The sequence below is a fragment of the Simochromis diagramma genome, unplaced genomic scaffold, assembly GCF_900408965.1.
Source record: "Simochromis diagramma unplaced genomic scaffold, fSimDia1.1 OVJJ01000247.1, whole genome shotgun sequence".
Taxonomy (NCBI): Eukaryota; Metazoa; Chordata; class Actinopteri; order Cichliformes; family Cichlidae; genus Simochromis; species Simochromis diagramma.
This window is the reverse complement of record NW_024386949.1, coordinates 495,128-521,053: the sequence shown is the minus strand read 5'-3', so window position 1 is coordinate 521,053 and position 25,926 is coordinate 495,128. Positions and strand designations below refer to the sequence as shown.

General features: G+C 38.7%; 2 protein-coding genes and 7 non-coding genes across 10 annotated transcripts in view; 1 reads left to right on the top strand and 8 right to left on the bottom strand.

The window, feature by feature from the left end:
- Positions 1-7,789: 7,789 nt before the first annotated feature.
- Positions 7,790-25,926, bottom strand: part of LOC120737676 (ATP-dependent 6-phosphofructokinase, platelet type-like) — a 35,165-nt gene continuing 17,028 nt past the window's right edge. For both annotated transcript variants that reach the window (XM_040038515.1, XM_040038514.1), the window contains exons 11-13: positions 17,480-17,482; positions 14,398-14,407; positions 7,790-7,801 (exon numbers count right to left, since the gene is read on the bottom strand). In XM_040038515.1, coding sequence (XP_039894449.1) covers positions 7,800-7,801; positions 14,398-14,407; positions 17,480-17,482 — 15 coding nt within the window. In that variant the 3' untranslated portion in view covers positions 7,790-7,799. The remainder of the gene's footprint in view (positions 7,802-14,397; positions 14,408-17,479; positions 17,483-25,926) is intronic.
- Positions 9,521-21,463, top strand: pitrm1 (pitrilysin metallopeptidase 1). Its single transcript, XM_040038513.1, has 26 exons — positions 9,521-9,766; positions 10,587-10,692; positions 10,978-11,084; positions 11,191-11,342; positions 11,714-11,828; positions 12,852-12,948; positions 13,582-13,742; positions 13,915-14,041; positions 14,228-14,316; positions 14,640-14,768; positions 14,977-15,090; positions 15,625-15,721; positions 16,055-16,189; positions 16,520-16,658; positions 16,799-16,915; positions 17,006-17,135; positions 17,663-17,783; positions 18,111-18,187; positions 18,276-18,441; positions 19,577-19,677; positions 19,798-19,918; positions 20,023-20,073; positions 20,227-20,339; positions 20,514-20,636; positions 20,768-20,913; positions 21,285-21,463. Exons 1-26 carry the CDS (start codon positions 9,720-9,722, stop codon positions 21,389-21,391), a joined length of 2,988 nt encoding a protein of 995 aa, XP_039894447.1. The 5' UTR covers positions 9,521-9,719; the 3' UTR covers positions 21,392-21,463.
- On the bottom strand, positions 21,677-21,767 carry trnar-ucu. Its single transcript is given in 2 exon segments — positions 21,677-21,712; positions 21,731-21,767. It is a non-coding gene; the product is annotated as a tRNA-Arg (tRNA).
- On the bottom strand, positions 22,192-22,283 carry trnar-ucu. Its single transcript is given in 2 exon segments — positions 22,192-22,227; positions 22,247-22,283. It is a non-coding gene; the product is annotated as a tRNA-Arg (tRNA).
- Positions 22,708-22,799, bottom strand: trnar-ucu. Its single transcript has 2 exons — positions 22,763-22,799; positions 22,708-22,742 (listed from the first exon to the last, which is right to left on the bottom strand). It is a non-coding gene; the product is annotated as a tRNA-Arg (tRNA).
- On the bottom strand, positions 23,738-23,829 carry trnar-ucu. Its single transcript is given in 2 exon segments — positions 23,738-23,773; positions 23,793-23,829. It is a non-coding gene; the product is annotated as a tRNA-Arg (tRNA).
- Positions 24,759-24,850, bottom strand: trnar-ucu. The gene is given in 2 exon segments: positions 24,759-24,794; positions 24,814-24,850. It is a non-coding gene; the product is annotated as a tRNA-Arg (tRNA).
- trnar-ucu lies at positions 25,275-25,366 on the bottom strand. Its single transcript is given in 2 exon segments — positions 25,275-25,310; positions 25,330-25,366. It is a non-coding gene; the product is annotated as a tRNA-Arg (tRNA).
- On the bottom strand, positions 25,791-25,883 carry trnar-ucu. Its single transcript has 2 exons — positions 25,847-25,883; positions 25,791-25,826 (listed from the first exon to the last, which is right to left on the bottom strand). It is a non-coding gene; the product is annotated as a tRNA-Arg (tRNA).

Sequence of the window (25,926 nt, the reverse complement as noted above, 5' to 3'; positions counted from 1 at the left end):
TCAGGATCTGTTCAAGAAACCAGAAAAAAAATATCCCAAGTCAAACCTTCAAACTCCCAATTAAGCTTTTGGAGGATAAACAGAAACAAACTGAAATTGCAGAAGCTCCAAACCGCAAGCCACACAACCCAAAGGATGTGCTGCCAGTTTCTCATTGTCAGACTCCAAATGATATCCCCATGCCTTGTTTTGAGCCTTGAATTATTTCTGTAAATTACATCTTAAATATATATTTTCTGTTTCATTATTTTACACTTATGCAAAATCAAGGTTAAGTAGGGTATTTCATACCTTATTCCCAGTGATGCTTTCCAGGTTCTCCCTGAGGATCCTGAGACGTTTCCAGGTTAGGTTCTGGGTTGTTTTCCCAGTTGGGCACCCCTGGAAAACCTCCAAAGGGAGGTGCTCAGGAGGCATTCTAATTTAATGCTCAGACTACCTCTGCTCACTCCTTTCTATATGAAGCAGCAGCTTTATTCTACATGTCTGATCTCCTCACTGTAAACAGTTCATCTAAGGCTAAACTCTGCCACCCTACAAAGGATGCTCATTTTGCCACTTGTATTTGCATCCTTATTCTTTTAATAGTTACCCAGCACGTGGAATTATGTGTCTGTATTTCTCACGTTTCATCATTCTTAAATAAAATCTCAATTCTTACATGATACATGAATTCTCCTGCTTGGGGCAGCTTCCTCCTATAACCCAGATCGAGCAGTCCAGAAGCAAACCATTGCCAAAAAACCTGAACATCATTGCTCTCAACTTTGTTTTTTATTTGCCCTTTTCAAGCTGTTGAATTATATTAACTATTATATGATGAGTGAAAAGATACTAGTCAAATTAAACTGCATTGAAATTTGTATAGACAACATAAAGTTGTCAGCGTAAAATTTTCAGGCATTTCACCTATGTTTCAGGTGATCTTTCTGTTATTTTGCAAATATTGTTTTATGGGGATGTGAATCAATCCCATTCAAAAGCAGCACAGTGGCAGCTCACACCCCCGCTGAGAGGTTAATAGGAGCCAGCAAACAGCTCAATACTCAACCCACCTTGTTTAACACCTGAACAAGAGAATTCTTAGCCAATAATGTTTTCAACCAATGTGTGATTGATTTCACTTTTCATCTAGACACAATGTGTGGTGTTCAGCTGGCTACACTGCTTGTGTAAGTGTGATGTTTTACCTTTTTGGAACCTTTTTTTAATACACTCCAAATAGGAAGCAGGAAAGCCTCAGGCTGTGTGTCAGGAGAGCCACCATACTCTGAGGTAAGCAGGCGAGGGCCTTTCCACAAAATCCATTTATGTTAGTGTCAAACACTGCTTTAGATTTAATTTTGTAAGTTTAAGACCAAAAAAGTTAATTAAAAATTTCTTTTTTTAAATCACTTTACTTCACACAGAAACCTTGTAGGAAATTGGCCTTATACAAAGTGAAAATGGGAGAAATCTTCATAAAATCAATATTCGGTTTGTCTATCCTTCACTTTTCTAACTGCATAAATTCTCCCTGGTACATTTTTCTGTAGCTACTGTAGTGTATTTTTCCAGTTGGTTGTTCTGTTGCTTCCCATATGGAAAAGAAATAGTAAAAACATATATGATTTACTCATGAAAGTGGCCACTTTCATGAGTAAATCATATATAAATCATATAAGGCTTACATGATTTACTCATGAAAGTGGCCACTTTCTCATTACTTTCATATATTTTTTTAGTAAGTATACAAAACATACAAGTTTCATTATATAATTTTTCAAGGGATCTTATATGTGTTTTCACTCTTGTATGCTTTTCATACAAGTTTCACACAAGACAGATAAAAACTTTATAAGATTTATATATATCTTTTCCATATGGGTTTAACCTGTTTTGGTGTGTCTAATGTTTACCCAGGTTACCTCGATGATGTTTATATCAGTGGTCTACTTTATGACTCTGGATCAATTCTATTTTTCACGTTACAGAATGAATTTGAGACTCATCAGTTGCAGAATAAATGAATTGTATCTTAAATATTTCAGCCTTTATGAGCTGTGCTACAAGGGTCTGTGTATCACACAAAGTTCACACAAAGTCAGCGTTACCAATAAAAAAAATGATTAAAGCAAGAAATTATTGTGTTGCATGTTTCTTCTTTGCTCTTTTGTCTGTCTGTGTAGTGTAGTGTTATGGCCAGATAACAACATAAGTGTGATCCATCCTCACCATATCACACATTTGGTACAGTTTGATAATGATTTATTTACAATATGTTAATTCATTATTTGACACTAAAAAGGAGCTGGTTATAACTTCGGGGTGGACTTAATGCAAAAACAACAAACAAAAGGAGCCTATCTCGAGGATTTACCAAACTTACCTAATGAAAAGAATCAAACCAAATGACAACAACTTACCCCAATAACTAAGAAAAACGGGAGAAAACTATAATCATACAAAAAAGGCAGTCCACCCCTACAAACTCCTGTATATAATGAACAGTATTGGGCATGTTTGCAAGAGTTGAGGATGAATGAATGGCAGTCCATGGCCGCGTCATTGTATAAGTAATTTCCAGCTAGTTAGCCTATCCCTATAGTCGGTCCTCTGGATCCACCAATCACGGAGAGGCACCTGCACACTCGGATTTGCATATTAGACAACACTATGACAGCGGTTGTGACACTAGTAAAGAAAAATTTACGTTGTAGATCCAAAATACAAAGACATTTTTAGCTGTTGCGGGTCAAGGTCAAAGTGGATATAGATAAGTTGGTAAAATGTCTTTTGAATATCATATACAAACCACTTTCAAAAGTAGCTTAAAAATATTTTTTTTATAAAAGCACCTTAACTTCTATTACACTCTTCATAAAGCCCTTAAAATATGTTAAAACAGGAACTTTAGGTTTTATTATTATTATTATTAGTCGTAGTAGCATTAGTTACTGGGCTTTGTAGGCTGTAGTTAAGGGAGTGGAGATTATAGCAATTTGTGCACTTCTGTCTATATATGCACTTTCTTTGTGTATTTGTCTATGCACTTTATGTATCCACACATTCAGTGCTGCCTGTTCCCCTAGAGTCTCTGCTCAATAAGTTGGCAGCAAATGCAAAAACCTGCAAGATCAAAAGGAATATCACCCCACTAATTCAACTTCAGATCAGAGAAAGATCTTCAAATTAAGCACAAGGTTTTGAAGTAAATGCTGTTTTGCCACCACGTTTCATTTATTTTCAGCTCCAGCATCCTAATTGGCCCCAGAGGTGAAGAGGAAAGTGGATGGGATGGGAGTGCAGACCCAGGGCCAACTATCCATCTAAAATGTACACTAATGAAAAGGTCTGGGGAGAAATTGACATTTCAGTGCAAAAAGAGCAAAGCCTTGTAAGATCGGCCAGTGTCCAAGCAAAGAGCGTTGTGGGACCGGGAGCAAGTCAATACTTCAAATCATGCAGGTATTAATTAGACTCTTCACGAGCAATTTTGATACCTTTTAACACAAAATTTGCAGAGATGCATTTGACCAATATTAAAAATGCAGAACATCTGCTCCTTTTATCCTACATCATCACCTGCATGAGAAACCGCAATGAGGACACAAATCCCAGGAGGCAGCAGGCTTGTTCAGTTTGAACATTTAAATTGTTGCTCTTTCCTGGCTCACTGTGTTTTACAGAAGCAGCACATGCACTGACGCCTGGCATCAAATCATTCGGTGCTTTAATACGTGTTGTTATGCAGTCGGAAATGGCTTCATTCCAAATCAGTTTAATTTCTGGGAGACAAAAAGCATTGCTGGGTATTGTTCAGTATGTGAAAATTACACATTCCCATTTTTCTAAAATAGTGGGTTATTTCATATACACCCATCCGGACCAGTATTACCTGGTACAACAGTGTTTTACAGCTGAAATGAAGGAGAAAGCTCAGCTTCCCAAAGATGTGGTGAGCTTAAAGTAAACAACCCATGATAATTTATTTTGTCAAGTTAAAATTTTATCCATCAAAGTTAAAAATGATTGGTCATCCCACAGTCATATCATTAAGCAAAGCAACTTTTAAAAACTGCTGATATTTATTTAGATATATTCTGTCCTGTGGATCTTTCCAAACTAACTTTAATGATTTCTTTCTCTAAATCATTAACATGTTTAGTAGACCCCTTTCCTACAAGACTGTTCAGTGAAGTATTACCATTAATTAATGCTGCAGTTTCAAATATGATCAATATCTCTCTCTCAACAGGATATGTACGACAGGCTTTCAGGGTGGCTGTAATTAAACCACTTCTTTACTTAGACCAATCTTCAACCTTCTCATTTCAAGAATTCTTGGAGGAGTCTTTCTCAAACAGTTAACTGAATGTTTTACCACAAAGATTATAAAACACTATTGGGCTTTTAAAAATGTGCTGTGATGGTTTAGATGATATTTATCTGATAGTTTACAATTAAGGTAAGAGGGGTCTTCTTTACACACAAATGTTAGTCATGGAGTTCCACAGGGTTCTGTGCAATCTGTGGTTTGGTCCCTGGTATGCCAAATATCCTTTGGCAAGATACTGTGTGCTCTAGGAGAGTAATTCTATATAAGAATCACACAATTTACTGCTTACACAAATCAACTATTTAAAATACACATAAGTCATAAAGATCTCAGTTTCTTTCCTACATTTCATGCAAAACTGAGGCTGTCATATTTGTCTTAAAAATCTTAGAAACATGGTGTCTAACTAGATGGATGGCATTAACTTGGTCTCCAGTAACACTGTGATCGAGAGTCATTTTGATCAGGATTGTGTCCTTCAGAGTGCACATTAACCAAACATGTCTTTTTTCATCTGTGCAATATGCATCTGTCTAAAAATCCTGTTAGAGTGATGCTGAATACAAGTTTGTGCATCTATTGCTTCTAGACTGGACTACTTTAATTCATTATTACAATGTTGTTCTATAAGTTCCCTAAAAAGCTTCCAGTTAATCCAAAACACTGCAGTAAAAGAACCAATAGGGACAAGAAAGAGAGATCGTATTTGTCTTGTATTAACTTCTATTCATGGGCTCCCTGTTGAGTCCAGAATTTAATTTAAAATCCCTCTTCTCACAAAGTCTTGAATCCTCAGGCCCCATAATATTATCATATTATCCCAAGTATCATATTATCATAGTATCACATTATCTCAACACAGCACTTTGTTCTCAGACCGCAGCTGGCTGCCCCTCCTTAAGTGTGGTTCTCCTGGAGGTTTCTTCCTGTTAAAAGGTAGTTTTTCCTTCCCACTGTCACAGAGTTGTTACTCATAAGTTATTGTTTGTTTGGCTTTTCTCCAGAATAATGTAGGTTTTGTGCCATCGAATATAAAGCCCCTTGAGGCAACTGTGATTGTGGTTTGGCGCTATATAATTAAACCTGAATGAAATACCTGACCTTTATTTGGCCTTCATGACAAGAGTGAAAAAACTGTACAGGGTATGATAAACCCCAGAACGGACGTGACAGGTAACTGAATGGTGACCACACACGAATGGTTGCTGCATCATGTGAACAGAATGTGATTAGTAATCCCAAAACAAGATTAAAATTTAGATGACTATACAATGATAACCCAGCTTATCGCTCTTGGTTGGAACATTTTGGTCCAGACTAAGCTATCTTACCTGCTATCAGATGTCAGCTATCAGACATTCCCATCAGTCTCAGCCGCTTTTTTGTTTTTAATGCTAGTTCTTTGGTAGATATGAGCAACATTTACTTTGCATACAGTGGCAGAAGGCTGTTGGAAGACTGCTAGATTATTATTGATATATACTTAGCCAGAGCATTACTTTGCATCTATAGGTCTTTCACTTGTATGACAGCACCTTTATTTGCTGGTGCTTGGATATATTTAGTGATCACAGCAGTAGTTGTTCTCTTTTTTCACTTTGCATGCTTGTAAATTTGAAAATTTGAAGAAGAACATCCTTTGTAAAAGGCTACATGCAACATACTAAATATGCTCACCATGTTAAAAATGTAGTTATCTCTATATCTAAGAACAGCCTCTTCCTGTTGTCTGCTGTCTTATCCTCCAAAACAGAAATTGTTTTTAAAAAAGCAACTTAGATTTGCAGGTTAATTTAATGTAAAGGTAAAATACAGTTCAGGGCAGTGATGTCAAACTCATTTTATATCACGGGCCACAAATATGTGCATGCTTATGCGTGAAATGGCTTTGATGTTGTGCAGTTTATGATTATAGACAGTTGCATTAACTTTTCCTCCGTCTGTACACGGAGAATTAAATTACATGGCCAGCTCCGTACTCACGCAGAACTCATGTGTGTGATGATTGACATGTTTTTGTGAAACCTTAGAAAACATTCATCTTCCTCTATAGCAGCAATTACCTTTATGTGATTTTGTATGATAGGACTCATACAGTAGTCAAGTATTTTAATTCACACCAAGCGTGCTGGATCAGATAGAGATCAGAGCTCTGTGCAGGAAAATTAAGTTCCAACCAAAGTGGAAGGCAGATATTAGTACATGGAGCTGTTGTTGCACAGAAGGATGTTGTCATGTTGAAACAGGGAAAAATCTTTTCTATATTTAAAAGAAAAAAGCAAAGTTCAAGTGAAATCCAGACCCTTCCCAATACAGACTGGACTGTCTATATTCATAGTGAACGTAACAGAGAGTAGAAGGTTGTTTATGAAATAAAAGAAACATTCATGTACAGGAAAATGTTGTTGGACAACAAAGCTCTAAGGCTGAAGTAAGGAAGCGCATGAGAAGCTGAGGGTTTTGTTTTCTATTTGACACTGATGGGTCGCCTAAGCCTGGATGAACCGGCGTCTGGCCAGTCCAGACATTTATAAAATCCTGTGGATTACATGGAGGAAAAAACACATCAGCAGCAACATACTACTCACTTTCCTGACAACATTTCATCCTGTGTAGAGAAATATGATTGTTCCATTATCTAAAGTATGCTTTGGAAACTGAATTGTTGTTTGTGTGCCATATTGTCAAATCTATCTTCTTTCCATGCTTTCAAAACCCTGGTGTTTATAGCTTGACCGCATGTATTTATTACTTTATTTAAATAAGGGCTTTTAGAGGAGTAGGGGTATAGAGTTTGCTCAAGCTAACAGAGGCCTATGTAATCCTTCAGTTGACCTTAAAGTCACCATGAAATGAAAAGTGACTTTGTAGACTTGTTTGCTACTTTTCCGCTCTTCTACAGTAAATCCCTTATAAGAACACATTGCAAAATATGAGCGTAAGTTTATTTTCATTTTTTTTTTTTTGTTATCGCATCAGAAACACATAAAAAGCTGCTTGAGTTCTCTTTCATAGACTGCTTGATTGATCCACTCCTCCATTAGCCCTTCTTCAAAACTTTGCGTTAGCATGATCATAACAAATTAACAAGGCAAGAGGCATGCAGCCGAAATGTTTTTCTTCTCCTGTAGATTGAAGATTGATGGTTTGAACATTAAAAAAAGGCTTTAATTCAAAATTTGAAAGAAAAAACAGAAATGTTTTGGACCCATTGACACCATGTCCACTTTTACAAATTCTTAAAACATTGTTAAACTTCACTGAGATCATGTTACCTCATGGCTACATTTTACTTCTCTTGTAATCGTTTTTGCCTGTTTCCCGGTAGTTTACCTTTTTAACCCTTGTTTGTGTGATCAAGGTTTGTTTTGGGGTTTTTTTTAGTAATAATGAACAGGCACTAACAGACTGGAGCCAGCTACCGCACTGAAAGATGCTCCTGCTTTTTCAAAAGCCCCTCCTGCTTCCTTACCAAGGCCTTCTCTTTATGCTGCTGGAAAATCTCCCACATGCTGTCAGTGCAACACAAGAGATGACCGTGGGTGCCTCAAAAGATATTCAAAAGAAAGAAAGAATGAAAGAAAGAAGGAAAAAAGAAAAAAAGGCTGTTGGCTGTTGCTGCCAATAGACGCAGATTGATTTTTGCATAGAAGAAACAAGAAGCTGGGGAGTCTGTGTAATGAGAAATAGCTACCTTTTCTAATCCCATAGGATACCATTGTGATTCTGCAGCATCACTACAAGGTTTCTAATAAATATATCACACCTGTATAACCTTTCTAACACATCGTTTTAGGGTATCTAATGCAGAGGCTTGCATTTCTTTTTTTCACTTTTAACATTCATTGTATCTGGTGCAATTTTGAATAGGAATGAAAAGAAAAACTGAACAACTGTCGTCAGGGTCCCAAATGGTGAGGGGTGAGCAAAAACGAAGGTTTAGTTTGTGACATTACTTTGTGTTGCATTGTTTGCTTTGCATCCCCATATCGCTTGATATGATAGTCTGTTTTGAAGAAGGGGGCTGTGTCACTGTATCCATTTTTTTCCTTAAGAAAGTACAAATCAATAAATTAATGTATGCATCTACATGAGTCTGCAAAGAACCTAAAGTGAGATAGAGCTTTAGTCCAGAATACAATTTCAAGTATATGTACACTCTACTTATATAGGCTATAGAGCACTGGCAACTTTACAGTTCTTTTTTTTTTTTTACTGTGAAACTACTGAAGAAGAAATACTCTTTAATTTAGAAAAAAATTAAATGAACCTAAAGCAGATAGAGCATGGTGATGAAATATTTCTAATCCTGCAGCCAGCTCAGACTTGGATTTAAGTGCAAAAAACTCTCTGCATGTCAATGATCGAAAGGAATTTTAACACAGTTGTAAGGCACAACAGACCGTTAATCAGTCGCACAACTGTCATGATGATTTTTTAAAGAAAAAAAAGATTAATAGTCTGCTATAAAGTAACTTAATCGTTATTTTGACAAAGATTAACATAACAGAGATTATTTAGGCCTATTTGTGTTCAAGCTTTCTCCTACAGTGAAACCATTTTGCAATTTCATGGCAAACATGACAGCAACATAGGTTTAAAAACTGTGTTTTAATATATACATTAATATTGTTTGAAATAAATATTGGGTCAGATTGTGTATGCACTGCTTGAAAGCAAAATTGTACATTTGCATTTTTAATCACAGTTTACCTTTTTGAAATGAGTGCTACATCAAAAAAAAAAGGGGGGGGGGAATAAAACTAATAGAAACGTGCTCGAAGAGAATTATTTTTTGACAAATTAATGCGATCTTATGCTGACATCTGCTGGTGGTTGTTTGTAACTGCATTAAATAAATATTTGTACTGTATTTGCGTTTTGTTTTTAAAGTTTAATAAACTTTTAGAGAGCGGAATGACGTTATTTAGATTGTTGTTCTTTACAAATTGTAACAAAATTAAAGTCCCTAATTAGATCGTTTTTAAATGTCCTTCAAAAAAAAAACCTCTAGTCACCGTTTAGTAACTTCGGAGACCTTACATTGCTTAACCAATTATAGCTCCTCTTCTTCAACGTTGACCAATCACAAACAGGGACGCTTCGAGGTGAATGTTCAGCTTTCCGCGTGGTAAAAACTGCTCAGTCGGTAACTGTAGAATTACAGTGCTGTAGGATAGGTGAAATCGAGCAGAAAACTGTTGTCAGATCTGCGGCGCGCGCCGGCGTCGCAGCCATTTTTACGTTCCCATTCAACGTCAACGGCACCGCTACACACGGCATGTTAGGTAGCAGACGGCACAGGATGCTCAGTCAAATAATGACAATTAACCCGTAGGAGTGTGTGTAAGATTAAAACTGGGCACTTTAAGGGTAGGGGTAGTAACTTAATTTAGTAACAATGTTTCGACAGACGAAGTCAGTGTTCCAGAAACTTCGATACTTAAGGTGAGTTTTCCAAGACGTCCTGAAGCTAACCGTTAATTAGGGAATTTTGTGTGTGTGTTTTGTCGACTCTGTCTAGACAGAAAGACAGTGTTAACCTTGATGTGTAGTTCAAATATTGTTACTTTATATACAATAGTAGAAACAAGACTGATGAAAAAGCTGATGCAATCAATGATGAGAACCTATGGCTTCAGAGTTAGCGTTACTGTTTGTAGCCAGTAATCAGTTATTATTGCTTTAGGAGCTGTAGTAGAGGTTAAATGTCTGCATTTTGTTCCAGTGACGGGTAACGATAGCTAATTTAGGGTTTGATAAAGGCTTTCTATGAGCCGGCACAGGTGTTGTACCATTTCAAGTCATTCTGAGATTTGTTGTGATTAGTATTTGCCTGTGGTCCCAAATGGAAATTGTCTTACTAGACTCTTACCTGGGTGGGCATGTCTGAAAAGAAATGGTGGATATGGTCAAAAAGTCCCAAAAAAGTGCAATAGTGCTCAAAAGTCTTGAGTCATCCCTCATTTCTTTATAGTTTTTTTTTCCAAGTAGCTATACCTTCTTGGCATTTTTAATGTTTCTTGAGCAGTAGTTCTCCAGGCTTTCTGACGGTCATTCAAAGTTTTTCTTTGGGCATTGGCTTTCAGTCCAGCCATTTAACCTCAACATTTTCAGAGGAACATCATAACTGAAACTTTGGCATCTACTGTAAACCACAATAACCATTATTAAATTATGTATTATGATTATTTTGTATGATATATTTTATATTCTTTGTAAAAAAAAAAAATACCTACTAAACTTTGCACTCCTTTTTTTCTTTAAGTTTCAATGGACAGCAGCACACATGGAGGCTGAAGAGCACTTCAGCCAGAGAGAGAGCCCTTCAGTACCAACCGGGGCAGAAGATCCACGGCTTTACGGTCAAAGAAGTAGGAACACTTTAAATTTTGGCTTGACTCTGTTAGGTGACATTAATGCAGTATAACTAAGTTATGTGGGGTTAGCTTGTAAAATATTTTAAGACGTGTTTCAAAAATGTGGAACTGTTCTCTACAGGTAAATGAGTCATTTACTTATTAAAATGTGAGAGATCTGTTGTGACATTTCTTTTATTGTTGACTGAACTTCCATTTATCTTGCTGTGAGCTTTGATCCTTTATGAACCTGCTCTCAAACCATTTGTGATCAAAGCTACTAATTCTGTTCCTTCCCAGGTTTTAGCGGTCCCTGACCTGTTTCTCACAGCAGTGAAGCTGACGCACGATAAAACTGGAGCTCAGTATCTGCATGCAGCACGGGATGACTCCAACAACCTCTTCAGGTTAGCGTTGTGGGGCTTTTTTGTTTGTTTGTTTTGCTCAAGTCACAACAAAACTATATAAAAACAATCTAGCCTTTTAAAAATACTTAAAGTCTCTCTCGCTTAGTGTCCAGTTCAGGACGACCCCCATGGACAGCACAGGGGTACCACACATCCTGGAGCATACAGTGCTGTGTGGATCTGAGAAATATCCCTGCAGAGACCCCTTCTTCAAGATGCTCAATAGGTCGCTGTCCACCTTCATGAATGCATTCACAGGTATGGAAGCATAACTTGGACTTCAATTGACTGTGTGACCTCCAAGTCCACGAGAGAAAAGCTGTGAAAGCTTGTTCATTAGTCATGTAAATTCTTGCACAGTAATGTGTTTACATTTGGATTTTTTTATATTTATTCTTAATTTATGTTATTTATGTTTTTTATATTTACTTATTGCGTTAAGTAATAACAATGAGTGTTTCCATGCACCAAATAAAGTTAATTCTCAGAAGTGCAAGCTAAGTGGTTATTTAATCAAAAACCAGTCATTATTTTATCATTCAGCTTCAAAAGCAAATGAAAGGTATTCTAAATGATTGTTGGTTATTTCTCACACTTCTGATGAGACCTTTCCCATTATTCATAAACAGCCAGTGACTACACCATGTATCCGTTCTCAACCCAAAATGGGAAGGACTTCCAGAATCTTCTATCGGTGTATCTGGATGCAGTTTTTTTCCCTTGTTTACGAGAGCAGGATTTCTGGTGAGTTTAAATCATCGTTACGTATTTACATTTACGAGTGTAACTGCAATTAAGTTTGTACTGCAATCAAGTGCAAAACGGTAAACAAGTTTTATTTTCAGATATGATGCCGTTATTGTGGCACTTCAGTGATGAGAAGTATAGATTGTGTGTCCAATCTGTTCTCTCTGATGAAATGAAGATAGCTGAGGGGTGAACTACACAGTTAGATTAAAGTGAATCGGCCTCATTAAGCTATTAAAGTCTGAGGTTTCTGTGTCAGTAAAGTGGCGTTATTTATCTGGCTAAATCAGCATGAATCTCCAAGTTTTAGTTTGAAGTCGTCCAGAAGTGCCATGCTTTCAACAATTCTTTTATTTACAGCATGTTTTAGGTACAATGTAGAGTCTGTGCTTGGACAATATGTTTCATATGTACAAGCTGATAAAGTGTACCGTACAAAAATCACTTAAAGAAGTTAAAGAAGGGCAAACTGTATGAGACATTGTTTGATCTGAAGACAAACTGAAGTGATTTGGGCGGCTCCTTTGTTAGACTGTGGGACAGTAAACTTTGATGTTTAAATGTATTCAGTTTAAAGTTTCAGATTTCTTTTGTGCTGTCGACACCTGAGAAATAAAACAGCAGCGCGACTTTATTCAGTGTTAAATTTAAAATCTTAATTTTGTCGCTCTATGTGATGAAACCTCTGCAGCAGTAATCTCTTATTCTCTTTACAACAAGGTTACATTTTACTGTTAATTCTTGGTTCGTTATAGATTTTTAATTACCAGTTGTCATCATCATCATCACCTTTCTGGTTGAACTTGGTGTCACTCAGTGATTATTTTGTTCAGTCGTATGTCTCATGAAACCCTAGTTTTTATGTGAGCACAGGCAGAAGCAGGAAGCCCAGCTTCAAAGATAAAACCAATAACCACCAATATAATACCTGTTATCACCGACTGGGGTTTTAGGTTTTTTTGTTGAGCCAGCTAAGAAAGCCTGGCTGTCTGATCTGATTGTCTGTGGTTTATTTTCCAGGCAGGAAGGCTGGAGGCTGGAGAATGAAGACCCCACAGATAACAACTCCCCTCTAATGTTTAAAGGAGTAGTGTTTAATGAAATGAAGGGTGCTTTTGTAAGTTGACACAGCCACAAAGCTTCTAAATGTATAGAATATAATATTTTCATAAATGCTCTTTTTTCCCCACCTCGGGTACTTCTCGGTTACAAACTCTCCATCAAATGCAAAGCAAACAACTCTTTTTTTTTTTTTTTTTTTTTCAATTTCTTTTTTCATACTTAAGAGAAATACTTTATTTTCATATGACTTTTTCTTTCTTTCTTTTTTTTTTTTAAATCAATAAAAACTGCTTGAGGCAGTTCACACTTACAGAAGCCTTGAACGACTGCATAACTTTTAAAAAAAGAAGAAGAAGAAGAAGAAAAGCAGGAAAGTAATAAATTCTTCTGAACAGCATTCCTTTTTTTCTTTGTCTAATAAAAATTGTCACTCTGGCACTTTAACTGTGTAAATAAACAGCGTTTAGCCTTGAACTGATAAGATGGTGGATGATAAGAAAACACTGGAGACAGGGTTACACTGTGTCTGTGTGTGGACTCAACAAAAAGAGTAAGAAGTATGACTTTGTTCAAAATTAACAGAGTGCCTGCTGCAAACCAACTTTAAGCTTTTTCATTTATAAAAACAGAAAATGTTTGTAATAAATATTTAGTTTAGAATAATGTTTCTTGCTGTGTGTACTTACAGTCAGACAATGAGCGTCTGTACGCCCAGCACCTCCAGAACAAACTGTATCCTGACCATACCTACTCTGTGGTGTCAGGGGGAGAACCTCTGGCCATTCCTGACCTTACATGGGAGCAACTTAAACAATTCCATGCCACACACTACCATCCCAGCAACGCAAGGTAAATAGGCACATGCATAAATCATCCAGAGTTACTTTAAGAATATGACTAATTATGGTTGAAGTGTTTTGGGGTTATTTTGTAAAATAAATGTGACCTGGGAACATTAGAATATCTTGCCCTATAAACAAACGAGATTTTTATGGTGTGTTTTATGTTTTCTTACATCTAGGTTCTTCACTTATGGAGATTTGCCTTTAGAACCTCATCTGAAGCAGATTCAAGAAGAAGCTTTGTCCAAGTTTGCCTGCATCGACCCGAAAACAGAAGTTCCTTCTCAGCCACGCTGGACCAGTCCTGTAAGCTCACATTAAGCGTGTCTCTGCTGCAGTGTGTTGGAGTGATAATCTACTTCTAATTTTCTAATTTTGCCTTGAATCAGATAAACAAAGTTCTGTTTCTTTTTTTGTCATTTCAAAGAATGCTTTTAGTTGCTACAAAAGGTAGTTGAATATTTGATTTGTGAATATTTGTTTTTCTCCCAGAAAGAGGACCATGTGACTTGCAGTCCTGATCCTCTGGCTCCAGATCCAAACAAGCAGAACACAGTGTGTGTGAGCTATCTGCTGGGAGAGTAAGATTATATCATTTATTTCCTGCTGTGTCCTGTAGAGATATCTGCTAAAAATCAGTTCAACATGAGATGTAACCCCACATACTTCTTCCTCTTTTAGAGTTGATCTTTTTTTTTTTTTTTAACTTCAATTAGGTTGTTTTATATAGTCCTTTTTGTAGATAATTTTTCAAGAGCCATTTTAACCCATAAGAACCCACCTGTGACACAGTGCTTCACACATTAAGGAAAGTTCCTGTTAAAGTTTCAACATTGACTCTCCCATAGTGTTCCTGACAGTAAAAATGGGTGTTTTTTTTTCTTATTGTTGTTTCTCTCTTTAGCATCACTGATGCATTTGAAGGACTCACTCTCAGCCTGCTGTCTTCTCTGATGATCTCTGGGCCAAACTCTCCCTTCTACAAATCTCTCATCGAACCCAAACTGGGAACAGACTTCTCCTCTGTTGTTGGGTGTGTGTGCAGGCGTTATAACATCCACATCAAACCTTTAATTTCACCAGTTTTGTTGGAAGTTTAATAACTGATGCATACAGTTTGGGTCTGTATACCTACTTACTCTTCACAAATTCTCTTACCACTTGTTACGCAAGAATTCCAATTAAGCATCCATAACCTGCATGTACTTGTGGAGTATTGATACAAGTGTTGCATCCTGCAGATATGATGGCAGCACCAAAGAGGCGTCGTTCAGTATCGGACTGCAGGGAGTTGATGAGGAGGATATAGAGAGGGTGAAGCAGATCATCAGCCAAACCATCGATAAAATTATAGAGTAAGTTCCCTGATCAAGTCTGCTCTCTTGTCAAACTTTCCTTCTTTGGCGTAACAAACTAAAGCCTATACAGCAACTGTTATCTTGCACTTTATGTAGCAGATTTAAAAAATGTAGGAAAACAAATAAAACATTGTATGCTGGAAAATCTGTCAATTTTTTACTGGGCAAAATAAAAGTCATGGGTCTTTCTAATGTTTTTGTTTTGTTTTGTTTTTTGAGTGTGTTCACGAATTGGTTAAGCATTTAGTTCCATTGGTGAGCAGTGGGAGGAGGCACAGCTTTGCCACTTATAAGTTACAATTTACAAAATATGACAGACTTGTTGTATTTACTGAAAAACCAATATTTCTGTAACATTTATACCTCAGGACTTTTACTTTCTCTGCACAGAGTGAGCGACAGAATACATCAGGATCTTTACTGTAGGGTTTAAAGCATATGTATGACTTAAGATTTAATTGTTGAAAAAAGCTAAAACAGGAAAGAAGGAAGAAGCCAAAGAATAATTTTCACACTTGTCATTTAACAAAGGAATGGCTTTGAGGAGAGAAGGATTGAGGCTCTTATCCATAAGCTTGAGATCCAGATTAAACATCAGACCACAAACTTCGGCCTGTCTCTGGCCTCGGTGAGTTTACTGTTGTTTATCTGTGACCTTTATTTTGTTTTTACAACTACAAGGGCACTTGTAGTTGTAAAAACATACCGCCTACGTCCAAGTATGGCTTTGCAGTGCTGTTTTTATTAGTGTGTGTTCATTTTGCATAAAACCTCACATTGAATGTTTGTTTCCCCTGTTTTTTTTGTTTAAATTCTGTACAAATCAAGAATGTGAATTTAACTGTTGTTATTTTTTTGGGAGGCTGTCTTTGGTACAGTGTTTAAGAGTTTTATATATTATAAGGTGTAAATAATCCTAGTAAATTCCTCACCAAAACCTTTATTCATCTTATGTTATTAGTACATAGCTTCATCGTGGAACCATGATGGGGACCCGGTGGAGCTGCTGCAGATCAGTGACAGTGTTGCCAAGTTCAGACAAGCCCTGAAGGAAAACCCTGGCTTTCTCCAGGAGAAAGTCAGGCAATACTTTAAGGTGATTTAAGCACATAGTGTTTGAAATATTTTTTGTTTGTATGTCTTCATTAAATGATGTTTCTTACAGGTTCAGGGCTTTACTATTTAACATTGTTGGGAAGATAAATTGCACAGTTACAGGCTGAGAGTATAATAAAATACTTTTTTTCATAGTTGACAGTTTATTTCTTATGTTGTAGTGTCAAAAAACATTTCCTGAGTCCTTTCGTGAAACAAATGAAAAAACATATAACATAAATATATAAATGCTTTAACAAGGATAATGCAGAGCAGGTATTTGCTAACAAAGGATGCCACCTCGGATTAATTGTCATTGACTGGTTTTTAGGAGAACACACACCGACTGACTCTGTCAATGAGCCCAGAGGAGTCCTACCTGGAGAAACAGGCCAAAGCTGAGGAGGAGAAACTTCAGAAGAAGATCGAGGTTCTTTGTGACAGCGACAGAAAGCAGATCTATGAGAAAGGTAACATTTGAACTGCCAGAAGATTGATCACTCGTGGGTGTAATCTGTTAAACTGAATATTACTGACCTGAAGCATTGTATATTAAGACAGGTCTGCATTCAGTAGATGTTAGTATAATGTGATTTTTCTTCTCGGAAAGGTCTGGAGCTGCTGGCTGCTCAGAGTCAAACCCAGGATGTCTCCTGCCTGCCAGCACTCAAAGTGTGCGACATCGAGCCAACGATACCCATCACTCCTGTTCAAATAAGCACTGCAGGTGTGAGTCTATGCTGATTTACAAAGAGCGTGTGATGAAAACTGTTGTCTTATATAAACTGTATATAGAGCACTTTCTCATTCTTCATAGGAGGCGTTCCGGTCCAGTACTGTGAGCAGCCCACCAATGGTTTGGTGTACTTCAGAGCTTTGTGTAATCTCAACACCCTTCCAGAGGACCTCAAGGTTTTCGTCCCGCTCTTCTGCAGTGTTATTACCAAGTGAGTAACCTGTTGGTCTGCAAGACCAGAACAAGATGAATCTGAAATGCGGTGCTTACTAGCAAGGATTAGCGCTCAGGAGTCCTGGTAAATGTTTCTTCCTGCTGATACATCATTCTTTAAATACTTTTAAATATTTCCAAATGAAATACTTATCAAGTTTTCTGGATTACTTTGTGCTGATTAATACTACAGACTGAAGCTGATCTTTGAATTCTTTTTCAGCTTTGAATATTTATTTTATTTTCAAATGTTATTTGAAAACCAGTTTAGCACTGAGCTGGTAATCTCTTCTGGGTTTTCTGGTTTGCCTGTTAATATTTGGTGTTGACTCATGTGAACACAGTCTTTGGGGACCTTAATAAGATAAGTGTGCTGTGGTGTAATCACAGTGGAAAACATAAAAAAAGATTAGGTTGTTGAAAAAAATTATCAGACTGTGATGCAATGCCAAATGGATTGCACAATGGAGTATTAAAGATTTTTCAAATGTCTGTTTGTGTGTCCGCATATGTTTGTTTAATTAGGATGGGCTGTGGAGCTCTGGACTATAGGCAGCAGGCCCAGCAGATGGAGCTGAGGACAGGGGGCATGTCTGTTTCCACTCAGGTCATCACTGACTGCAACGAGCTGGATACATATGAGCAGGTCAGTGCCAGCTAAGTGTGTTTTAAGCCAATAACACCTTTCTATCTGTGATCATTGCTGTGTGCAAAATGCAAAACAGAAAGTAGCTTTCAGCTTGATTCCTTGTGTTTTTACACAGTGCACAGTGGCATGAACTGAATCTGTTGGCCTCTCTGAAAAGAAATAACAAATGAAAAATAATAATAAATAATAAAATAATTCAAATAAATAAATCATGAAGGATAGAATTAAACTTTAGACCAAGACTTTATCTCTAAAGACACTTCAGTGAGCTCTTAGCACTTCCTTGCTGTGGTTGAACATCTGGATCTCTACCTTCTGTTTCAGGGTATCCTCTTATCTTCTTCGTGCCTGGAGAGGAATCTTCCTCACATGTTTCAGTTGTGGAGCGACATATTCAACAGGTAACTCCTCCCAGCTTTTTACATTTTCCACTGCTAGCGATACCAACAGATGGAACTGTCAGTTAATGGGTCTTATTTTGTCGTTTAGTCCTCACTTTGATGACGAGGAGCGCCTGAGGGTGCTGGTGATGCAGTCAGCACAGGAGTTGGCCAATAGTATTGCATACTCAGGTCACCTGTATGCTATGACTCGGGCAGGTCGTCACCTCACTCCAGCTGGAGACCTCCAGGAGACTTTTGGTGGGATGGAACAGGTATCTTTGTACATTTTAATAAAGGCTTAGCCTTTCAGAAAAACCCAGCTATCCACAAAGCTGCTTTGTTTGTTTATTTGTTTGTTTTATATTTTCTTCTAATTATCTGGGGCCGGGTTGTGGAGGTAGCAGCCTAGGCAGAGAACCTCAGACCTCCCTCTCCCCGGACACCTCTTCCAGCATGTCCGGGGGAACACCAAGGTGTCCCCAGGCCAGCTGAGAGATATAATTTCACCAGTGTGTCCCAGTGGGACATAGGTGGTTGAGGCATCTGACTCAGGGAACCACCTCAACTGGCTTCTTTCAATGTGGAAGTGTATTGGCTATAGTCTGAGTCACCCTTCGGAGAAAGTTCATGTCTGCCGCTTGTATTTGCAATCTTGTTCTTTCAGTTATTAGCCAAAGCTCGTGACCATAGGCGAGTGTAGGGATGTAGATCAACCAGTAAATTAAGAGCTTTGCTTTTAGGTTCATCTCTCTTCACCTCGACTGACCGGTACTGTGTCCACATCACTAAGTACTTACTAAGTACTGCCTCCAAAGTCCCACGGACTAACAAAGCCGGATAGGATTCCTTCTTCAGCCTAATGGTTCCCTCCACCTCAGGGGGTTACCACCACCACAGGCACTAACCACCTTGCAGCTGCAGCTCAGTGCAATGGACCATGTTCAGGCAATCATCAGCCTGCGGACTACAGATGACAGTCAGGACCTATTTCCTGTCTTGAAGGCACCAGGAACAAATCCTCTCATCCACCAGGAAAAACCCCAACATATTGGCAGCAAGCTGAGGGGATACTTAGATACCCACCCCAGCTTACTGCCTTTCACCAAGGGCAACTCCAGACTCAGACAGATTCAAGTCCCTCTCCAGGAGACTGGTTCAACACCAAGCCATGCATTTTCGGGGCCAGGCCCGCCCAGGCCTCATGAACTAAGTCCCAGCAACTAGGCGCTCGCCCTCAGGCACGCTCCCCGGGCCTGGTTCCAAACTCCATCCAACAGTGTCTTGTGACAAAGAAAATGTACTGTATGTTTAAAATCACTATCCATGTTATTTTAAATTTCTGCAACAAAGGGTAGAGATGTGATGGTGTCAATACTTTGGAACCAATACTTCATCTTCTAACAACAGGTTACGTTTATGAAGAGAACAGCTGCGATGGCAGACCTCAGCCAAATCATCCGAACGTTACCCAGGCTCAGAATACACCTTTTCAACCCAAACAACATGAGGTGGGTCTATAATACACCTGCTATATGTAGACTTTATCTTTATTTCACTGTAATTAATGAACTATAAAATAGTGAAATATCAGGCACTCAACACTTCTTATTTTAAATGTGTCCATATAGATGTGCAATCAACTCAACTCCAGAGAAAGTATCTGATGCAGCGGCACACTTGGAGGGTTTTATAAAGGATGTGGCTAAGAACAGAAAGGAACGCAAACCTGTCAGACCAAATATTATTGAGGTGAAGTTGAACAGGGAAAACAAAATATGTGTAAATGAATTAATTCATTGTTATGATCAATCCAATTTTTTTTTTTTTTTTTTTAATCTTTGTGTTTATTGCAGAAGCCGATAAACCCTCTGGATGACAATGGCCCACGAAGAAAACTAATATCAGTAGGTTCAATAGTTACATTTTTCTTTATTTCTTTTTTAATCCACTGATCAATTTTTGAAGAATTGTTTTGTTACAATTAACATATTTATAATTCAATAAGTAATCCATTTCTGATTTAGAATTAAATTAATTTGCGGTTTTACATTTTTCAGGAGCCAACTTTCCATCCATGTCCAATGAAGACTTTCTTTCAGATGCCTTTCCCTGTCAACTTTGTCAGTGAGAGTATTCGCGCAGTGTCCTTCTCCCACAAGGACTATGCCAGGTAACGACATCATTACATCCTGCTAGCAGCAGGTAAATAACTGTAACACAGTTTATGGCGGCTTTAGTGTGTTCTTTAACTTAATTTTACTGAAAATGTGTTGCATTTTTTTTCTCAGTTATGCATTTGTAATAACTGCATGCAGTAAACACTTTCTCTTTACTCCTTCATTAGTTTGTGCATCTTAGCCAGGATGATGACAGCAAAGTTTCTTCATGGAGAGATCCGTGAGAAAGGCGGAGCTTATGGAGGCGGGGCCAAGATAGGAGGAGGCCTGTTCACCTTTTACTCTTACAGGTGGGTAAAAGTTCAATACAAAGGTTTACTGTGTATCAATAGGGAAAGAAGGCAGGAAACATTGAAAGTTCAAATTATGATAAGAATTTCGGAGAGTTTTGACCTCATGTGTTGTCTCTTCTGTGTCCAAGGGATCCAAACACAGTGCAGACATTATCTGCTTTTGGTAACGGTATCGAGTGGGCAAAGTCAGGAAAGTTCACCCAGCAAGACATCGACGAAGCCAAACTGTCAGTCTTCTCAGTGGTGGACTCACCTGTGGCCCCCGCAGACAAAGGTGAGGTGCCATCTGAGTGATGAGAGGTTCCCTGAAAGCAGCTGCCTGGATCAGTTTACATCAAACCTTTAAAGGATTTTAACACATTCTGTCCTTGCATGAGAATGAATCTGTAAATATTCAAAAAGGCTTCATAATAGAGTAAATTTTGTGTGTGTTTATGCATCTGTACAGAACTTTGCCTTCAGACTCTCACAGCCAGTGTGGTGCACATGCTACCTTCCCCCATCTTTAACTATTTTGCATCATTTTAGACTTGAAGTAATAATATACAGTTGAATTTATAGAGCGAATGGATCCCTTAGCTGAAGCTGTAATTTCAGCCTTCTTTATGTTCTGATGTAAAGCTTGTGACTCTGTCTTTGGTGCAGGCATGGGTCAGTTCCTCAGTGGGGTCACGGACGAGATGAAGCAGAGTCACAGACAAAGACTCTTTGCTGTTGACCATAAAAACCTAGTGGATGTGGCTGAAAGGTAAAACTGACCAATCCTGCAAAATGCAATTTGTCAAGATGCTGCTGTTTATTTACAACAAGTAGAGCTTTCTTATGCCCACAAATCAACTGTATTAAATGACAGCCATATGCTACTACAAGTAGTGTGGATTCTGTGCTTTGTAAACTTGAGGCTTTCATTTCCTGGTGGTAGTAACAGATTTTCAGTTGACCAAAGCACTTTGTTTGGATGACTACAATCGAGCTGGTCAAAAACTAAGATTTTTGTGTAGCAGGAACCTTCAATAAAGTTGTCCCCTTTAAATGAGCGACTCTTGTGGGACTCGAACCCACAACCTTTGAATTGCCTCTGTTAGATCCACTAGAAGTCCAACGCGCTATCCATTGCGCCACAGAGCCTACAAAGCCAAGTCTTGATGACCCAGAATGTGGCGTAGAATTCACGTAGGTGATGTGAACGTCCCTAGAAACCCCATTCTGAGTACCTACTGTTCAGATGCGCATTTGTGTGCAACCTGAATCTTCTCTGCTTTGCAAAGAATTCAAGGGAAATAAAAACCCTCTTGAGTTAGTGATTCTGGTGGAACGCAAACCTAGAAAATTACATCAACAGCAAACTCAACTGTATTTAAATGACAGCCATATGCTACTACAAGTAGTGTGAATTCTGTGCTTTGTAAACTTGAGGCTTTCATTTCCTGGTGGTAGTAACAGATTTTCAGTTGACCAAAGCACTTTGTTTGGATGACTACAATCGAGCTGGTCAAAAACTAAGATTTTTGTGTAGCAGGAACCTTCAATAAAGTTGCCCCCTTTAAGTTAAGGACTCTGGTGGGACTTGAACCCACAACCTTTGAATTGCCTCTGATGGGATCTACTAGAAGTCCAATGCGCTATCCATTGCGCCACAGAGCCTACAAAGCCAAGTCTTGATGACCCAGAATGTGGTGTAGAATTCACGTAGGTGATGTGAACATCCCTAGAAACCCCATTCTGAGTACCTACTGTTCAGATGCGCATTTGTGTGCAACCTGAATCTTCTCTGCTTTGCAAAGAATTCAAGGGAAATAAAAACCCTCTTGAGTTAGTGATTCTGGTGGAACGCAAACCTAGAAAATTACATCAACAGCAAACTCAACTGTATTTAAATGACAGCCATATGCTACTACAAGTAGTGTGAATTCTGTGCTTTGTAAACTTGAGGCTTTCATTTCCTGGTGGTAGTAACAGATTTTCAGTTGACCAAAGCACTTTGTTTGGATGACTACAATCGAGCTGGTCATAAACTAAGATTTTTGTGTAGCAGGAACCTTCAATAAAGTTGTCCCCTTTAAATGAGCGACTCTGGTGGACTCGAACCCACAACCTTTGAATTGCCTCTGATTGGGATCCACTAGAAGTCCAACGCGCTATCCATTGCGCCACAGAGCCTACAAAGCCAAGTCTTGATGACCCAGAATGTGGCGTAGAATTCACGTAGGTGATGTGAACGTCCCTAGAAACCCCATTCTGAGTACCTACTGTTCAGATGCGCATTTGTGTGCAACCTGAATCTTCTCTGCTTTGCAAAGAATTCAAGGGAAATAAAAACCCTCTTGAGTTAGTGATTCTGGTGGAACGCAAACCTAGAAAATTACATCAACAGCAAACTCAACTGTATTTAAATGACAGCCATATGCTACTACAAGTAGTGTGGATTCTGTGCTTTGTAAACTTGAGGCTTTCATTTCCTGGTGGTAGTAACAGATTTTCAGTTGACCAAAGCACTTTGTTTGGATGACTACAATCGAGCTGGTCAAAAACTAAGATTTTTGTGTAGCAGGAACCTTCAATAAAGTTGTCCCCTTTAAATGAGCGACTCTGTGGACTCGAACCCACAACCTTTGAATTGCCTCTGATGGGATCCACTAGAAGTCCAACGCGCTATCCATTGCGCCACAGAGCCTACAAAGCCAAGTCTTGATGACCCAGAATGTGGCGTAGAATTCACGTAGGTGATGTGAACGTCCCTAGAAACCCCATTCTGAGTACCTACTGTTCAGATGCGCATTTGTGTGCAACCTGAATCTTCTCTGCTTTGCAAAGAATTCAAGGGAAATAAAAACCCTCTTGAGTTAGTGATTCTGGTGGAACGCAAACCTAGAAAATTACATCAACAGCAAACTCAACTGTATTTAAATGACAGCCATATGCTACTACAAGTAGTGTGGATTCTGTGCTTTGTAAACTTGAGGCTTTCATTTCCTGGTGGTAGTAACAGATTTTCAGTTGACCAAAGCACTTTGTTTGGATGACTACAATCGAGCTGGTCAAAAACTAAGATTTTTGTGTAGCAGGAACCTTCAATAAAGTTGTCCCCTTTAAATGAGCGACTCTGGTGGGACTCGAACCCACAACCTTTGAATTGCCTCTGTTGGGATCCACTAGAAGTCCAACGCGCTATCCATTGCGCCACAGAGCCTACAAAGCCAAGTCTTGATGACCCAGAATGTGGCGTAGAATTCACGTAGGTGATGTGAACGTCCCTAGAAACCCCATTCTGAGTACCTACTGTTCAGATGCGCATTTGTGTGCAACCTGAATCTTCTCTGCTTTGCAAAGAATTCAAGGGAAATAAAAACCCTCTTGAGTTAGTGATTCTGGTGGAACGCAAACCTAGAAAATTACATCAACAGCAAACTCAACTGTATTTAAATGACAGCCATATGCTACTACAAGTAGTGTGGATTCTGTGCTTTGTAAACTTGAGGCTTTCATTTCCTGGTGGTAGTAACAGATTTTCAGTTGACCAAAGCACTTTGTTTGGATGACTACAATCGAGCTGGTCAAAAACTAAGATTTTTGTGTAGCAGGAACCTTCAATAAAGTTGTCCCCTTTAAATGAGCGACTCGAATCCACAACCTTTGAATTGCCTCTGATGGGATCCACTAGAAGTCCAACGCTCTATCCATTGCGCCACAGAGCCTACAAAGCCAAGTCTTGATGACCCAGAATGTGGCGTAGAATTCACGTAGGTGATGTGAACGTCCCTAGAAACCCCATTCTGAGTACCTACTGTTCAGATGCGCATTTGTGTGCAACCTGAATCTTCTCTGCTTTGCAAAGAATTCAAGGGAAATAAAAACCCTCTTGAGTTAGTGATTCTGGTGGAACGCAAACCTAGAAAATTACATCAACAGCAAACTCAACTGTATTTAAATGACAGCCATATGCTACTACAAGTAGTGTGGATTCTGTGCTTTGTAAACTTGAGGCTTTCATTTCCTGGTGGTAGTAACAGATTTTCAGTTGACCAAAGCACTTTGTTTGGATGACTACAATCGAGCTGGTCAAAAACTAAGATTTTTGTGTAGCAGGAACCTTCAATAAAGTTGTCCCCTTTAAATGAGCGACTCTGGTGGGACTCGAACCCACAACCTTTGAATTGCCTCTGTTGGGATCCACTAGAAGTCCAACGCGCTATCCATTGCGCCACAGAGCCTACAAAGCCAAGTCTTGATGACCCAGAATGTGGCGTAGAATTCACGTAGGTGATGTGAACGTCCCTAGAAACCCCATTCTGAGTACCTACTGTTCAGATGCGCATTTGTGTGCAACCTGAATCTTCTCTGCTTTGCAAAGAATTCAAGGGAAATAAAAACCCTCTTGAGTTAGTGATTCTGGTGGAACGCAAACCTAGAAAATTACATCAACAGCAAACTCAACTGTATTTAAATGACAGCCATATGCTACTACAAGTAGTGTGGATTCTGTGCTTTGTAAACTTGAGGCTTTCATTTCCTGGTGGTAGTAACAGATTTTCAGTTGACCAAAGCACTTTGTTTGGATGACTACAATCGAGCTGGTCAAAAACTAAGATTTTTGTGTAGCAGGAACCTTCAATAAAGTTGTCCCCTTTAAATGAGCGACTCTGGTGGGACTCGAACCCACAACCTTTGAATTGCCTCTGTTGGGATCCACTAGAAGTCCAACGCGCTATCCATTGCGCCACAGAGCCTACAAAGCCAAGTCTTGATGACCCAGAATGTGGCGTAGAATTCACGTAGGTGATGTGAACGTCCCTAGAAACCCCATTCTGAGTACCTACTGTTCAGATGCGCATTTGTGTGCAACCTGAATCTTCTCTGCTTTGCAAAGAATTCAAGGGAAATAAAAACCCTCTTGAGTTAGTGATTCTGGTGGAACGCAAACCTAGAAAATTACATCAACAGCAAACTCAACTGTATTTAAATGACAGCCATATGCTACTACAAGTAGTGTGGATTCTGTGCTTTGTAAACTTGAGGCTTTCATTTCCTGGTGGTAGTAACAGATTTTCAGTTGACCAAAGCACTTTGTTTGGATGACTACAATCGAGCTGGTCAAAAACTAAGATTTTTGTGTAGCAGGAACCTTCAATAAAGTTGTCCCCTTTAAATGAGCGACTCTGGTGGGACTCGAACCCACAACCTTTGAATTGCCTCTGTATGGGATCCACTAGAAGTCCAACGCGCTATCCATTGCGCCACAGAGCCTACAAAGCCAAGTCTTGATGACCCAGAATGTGGCGTAGATTCA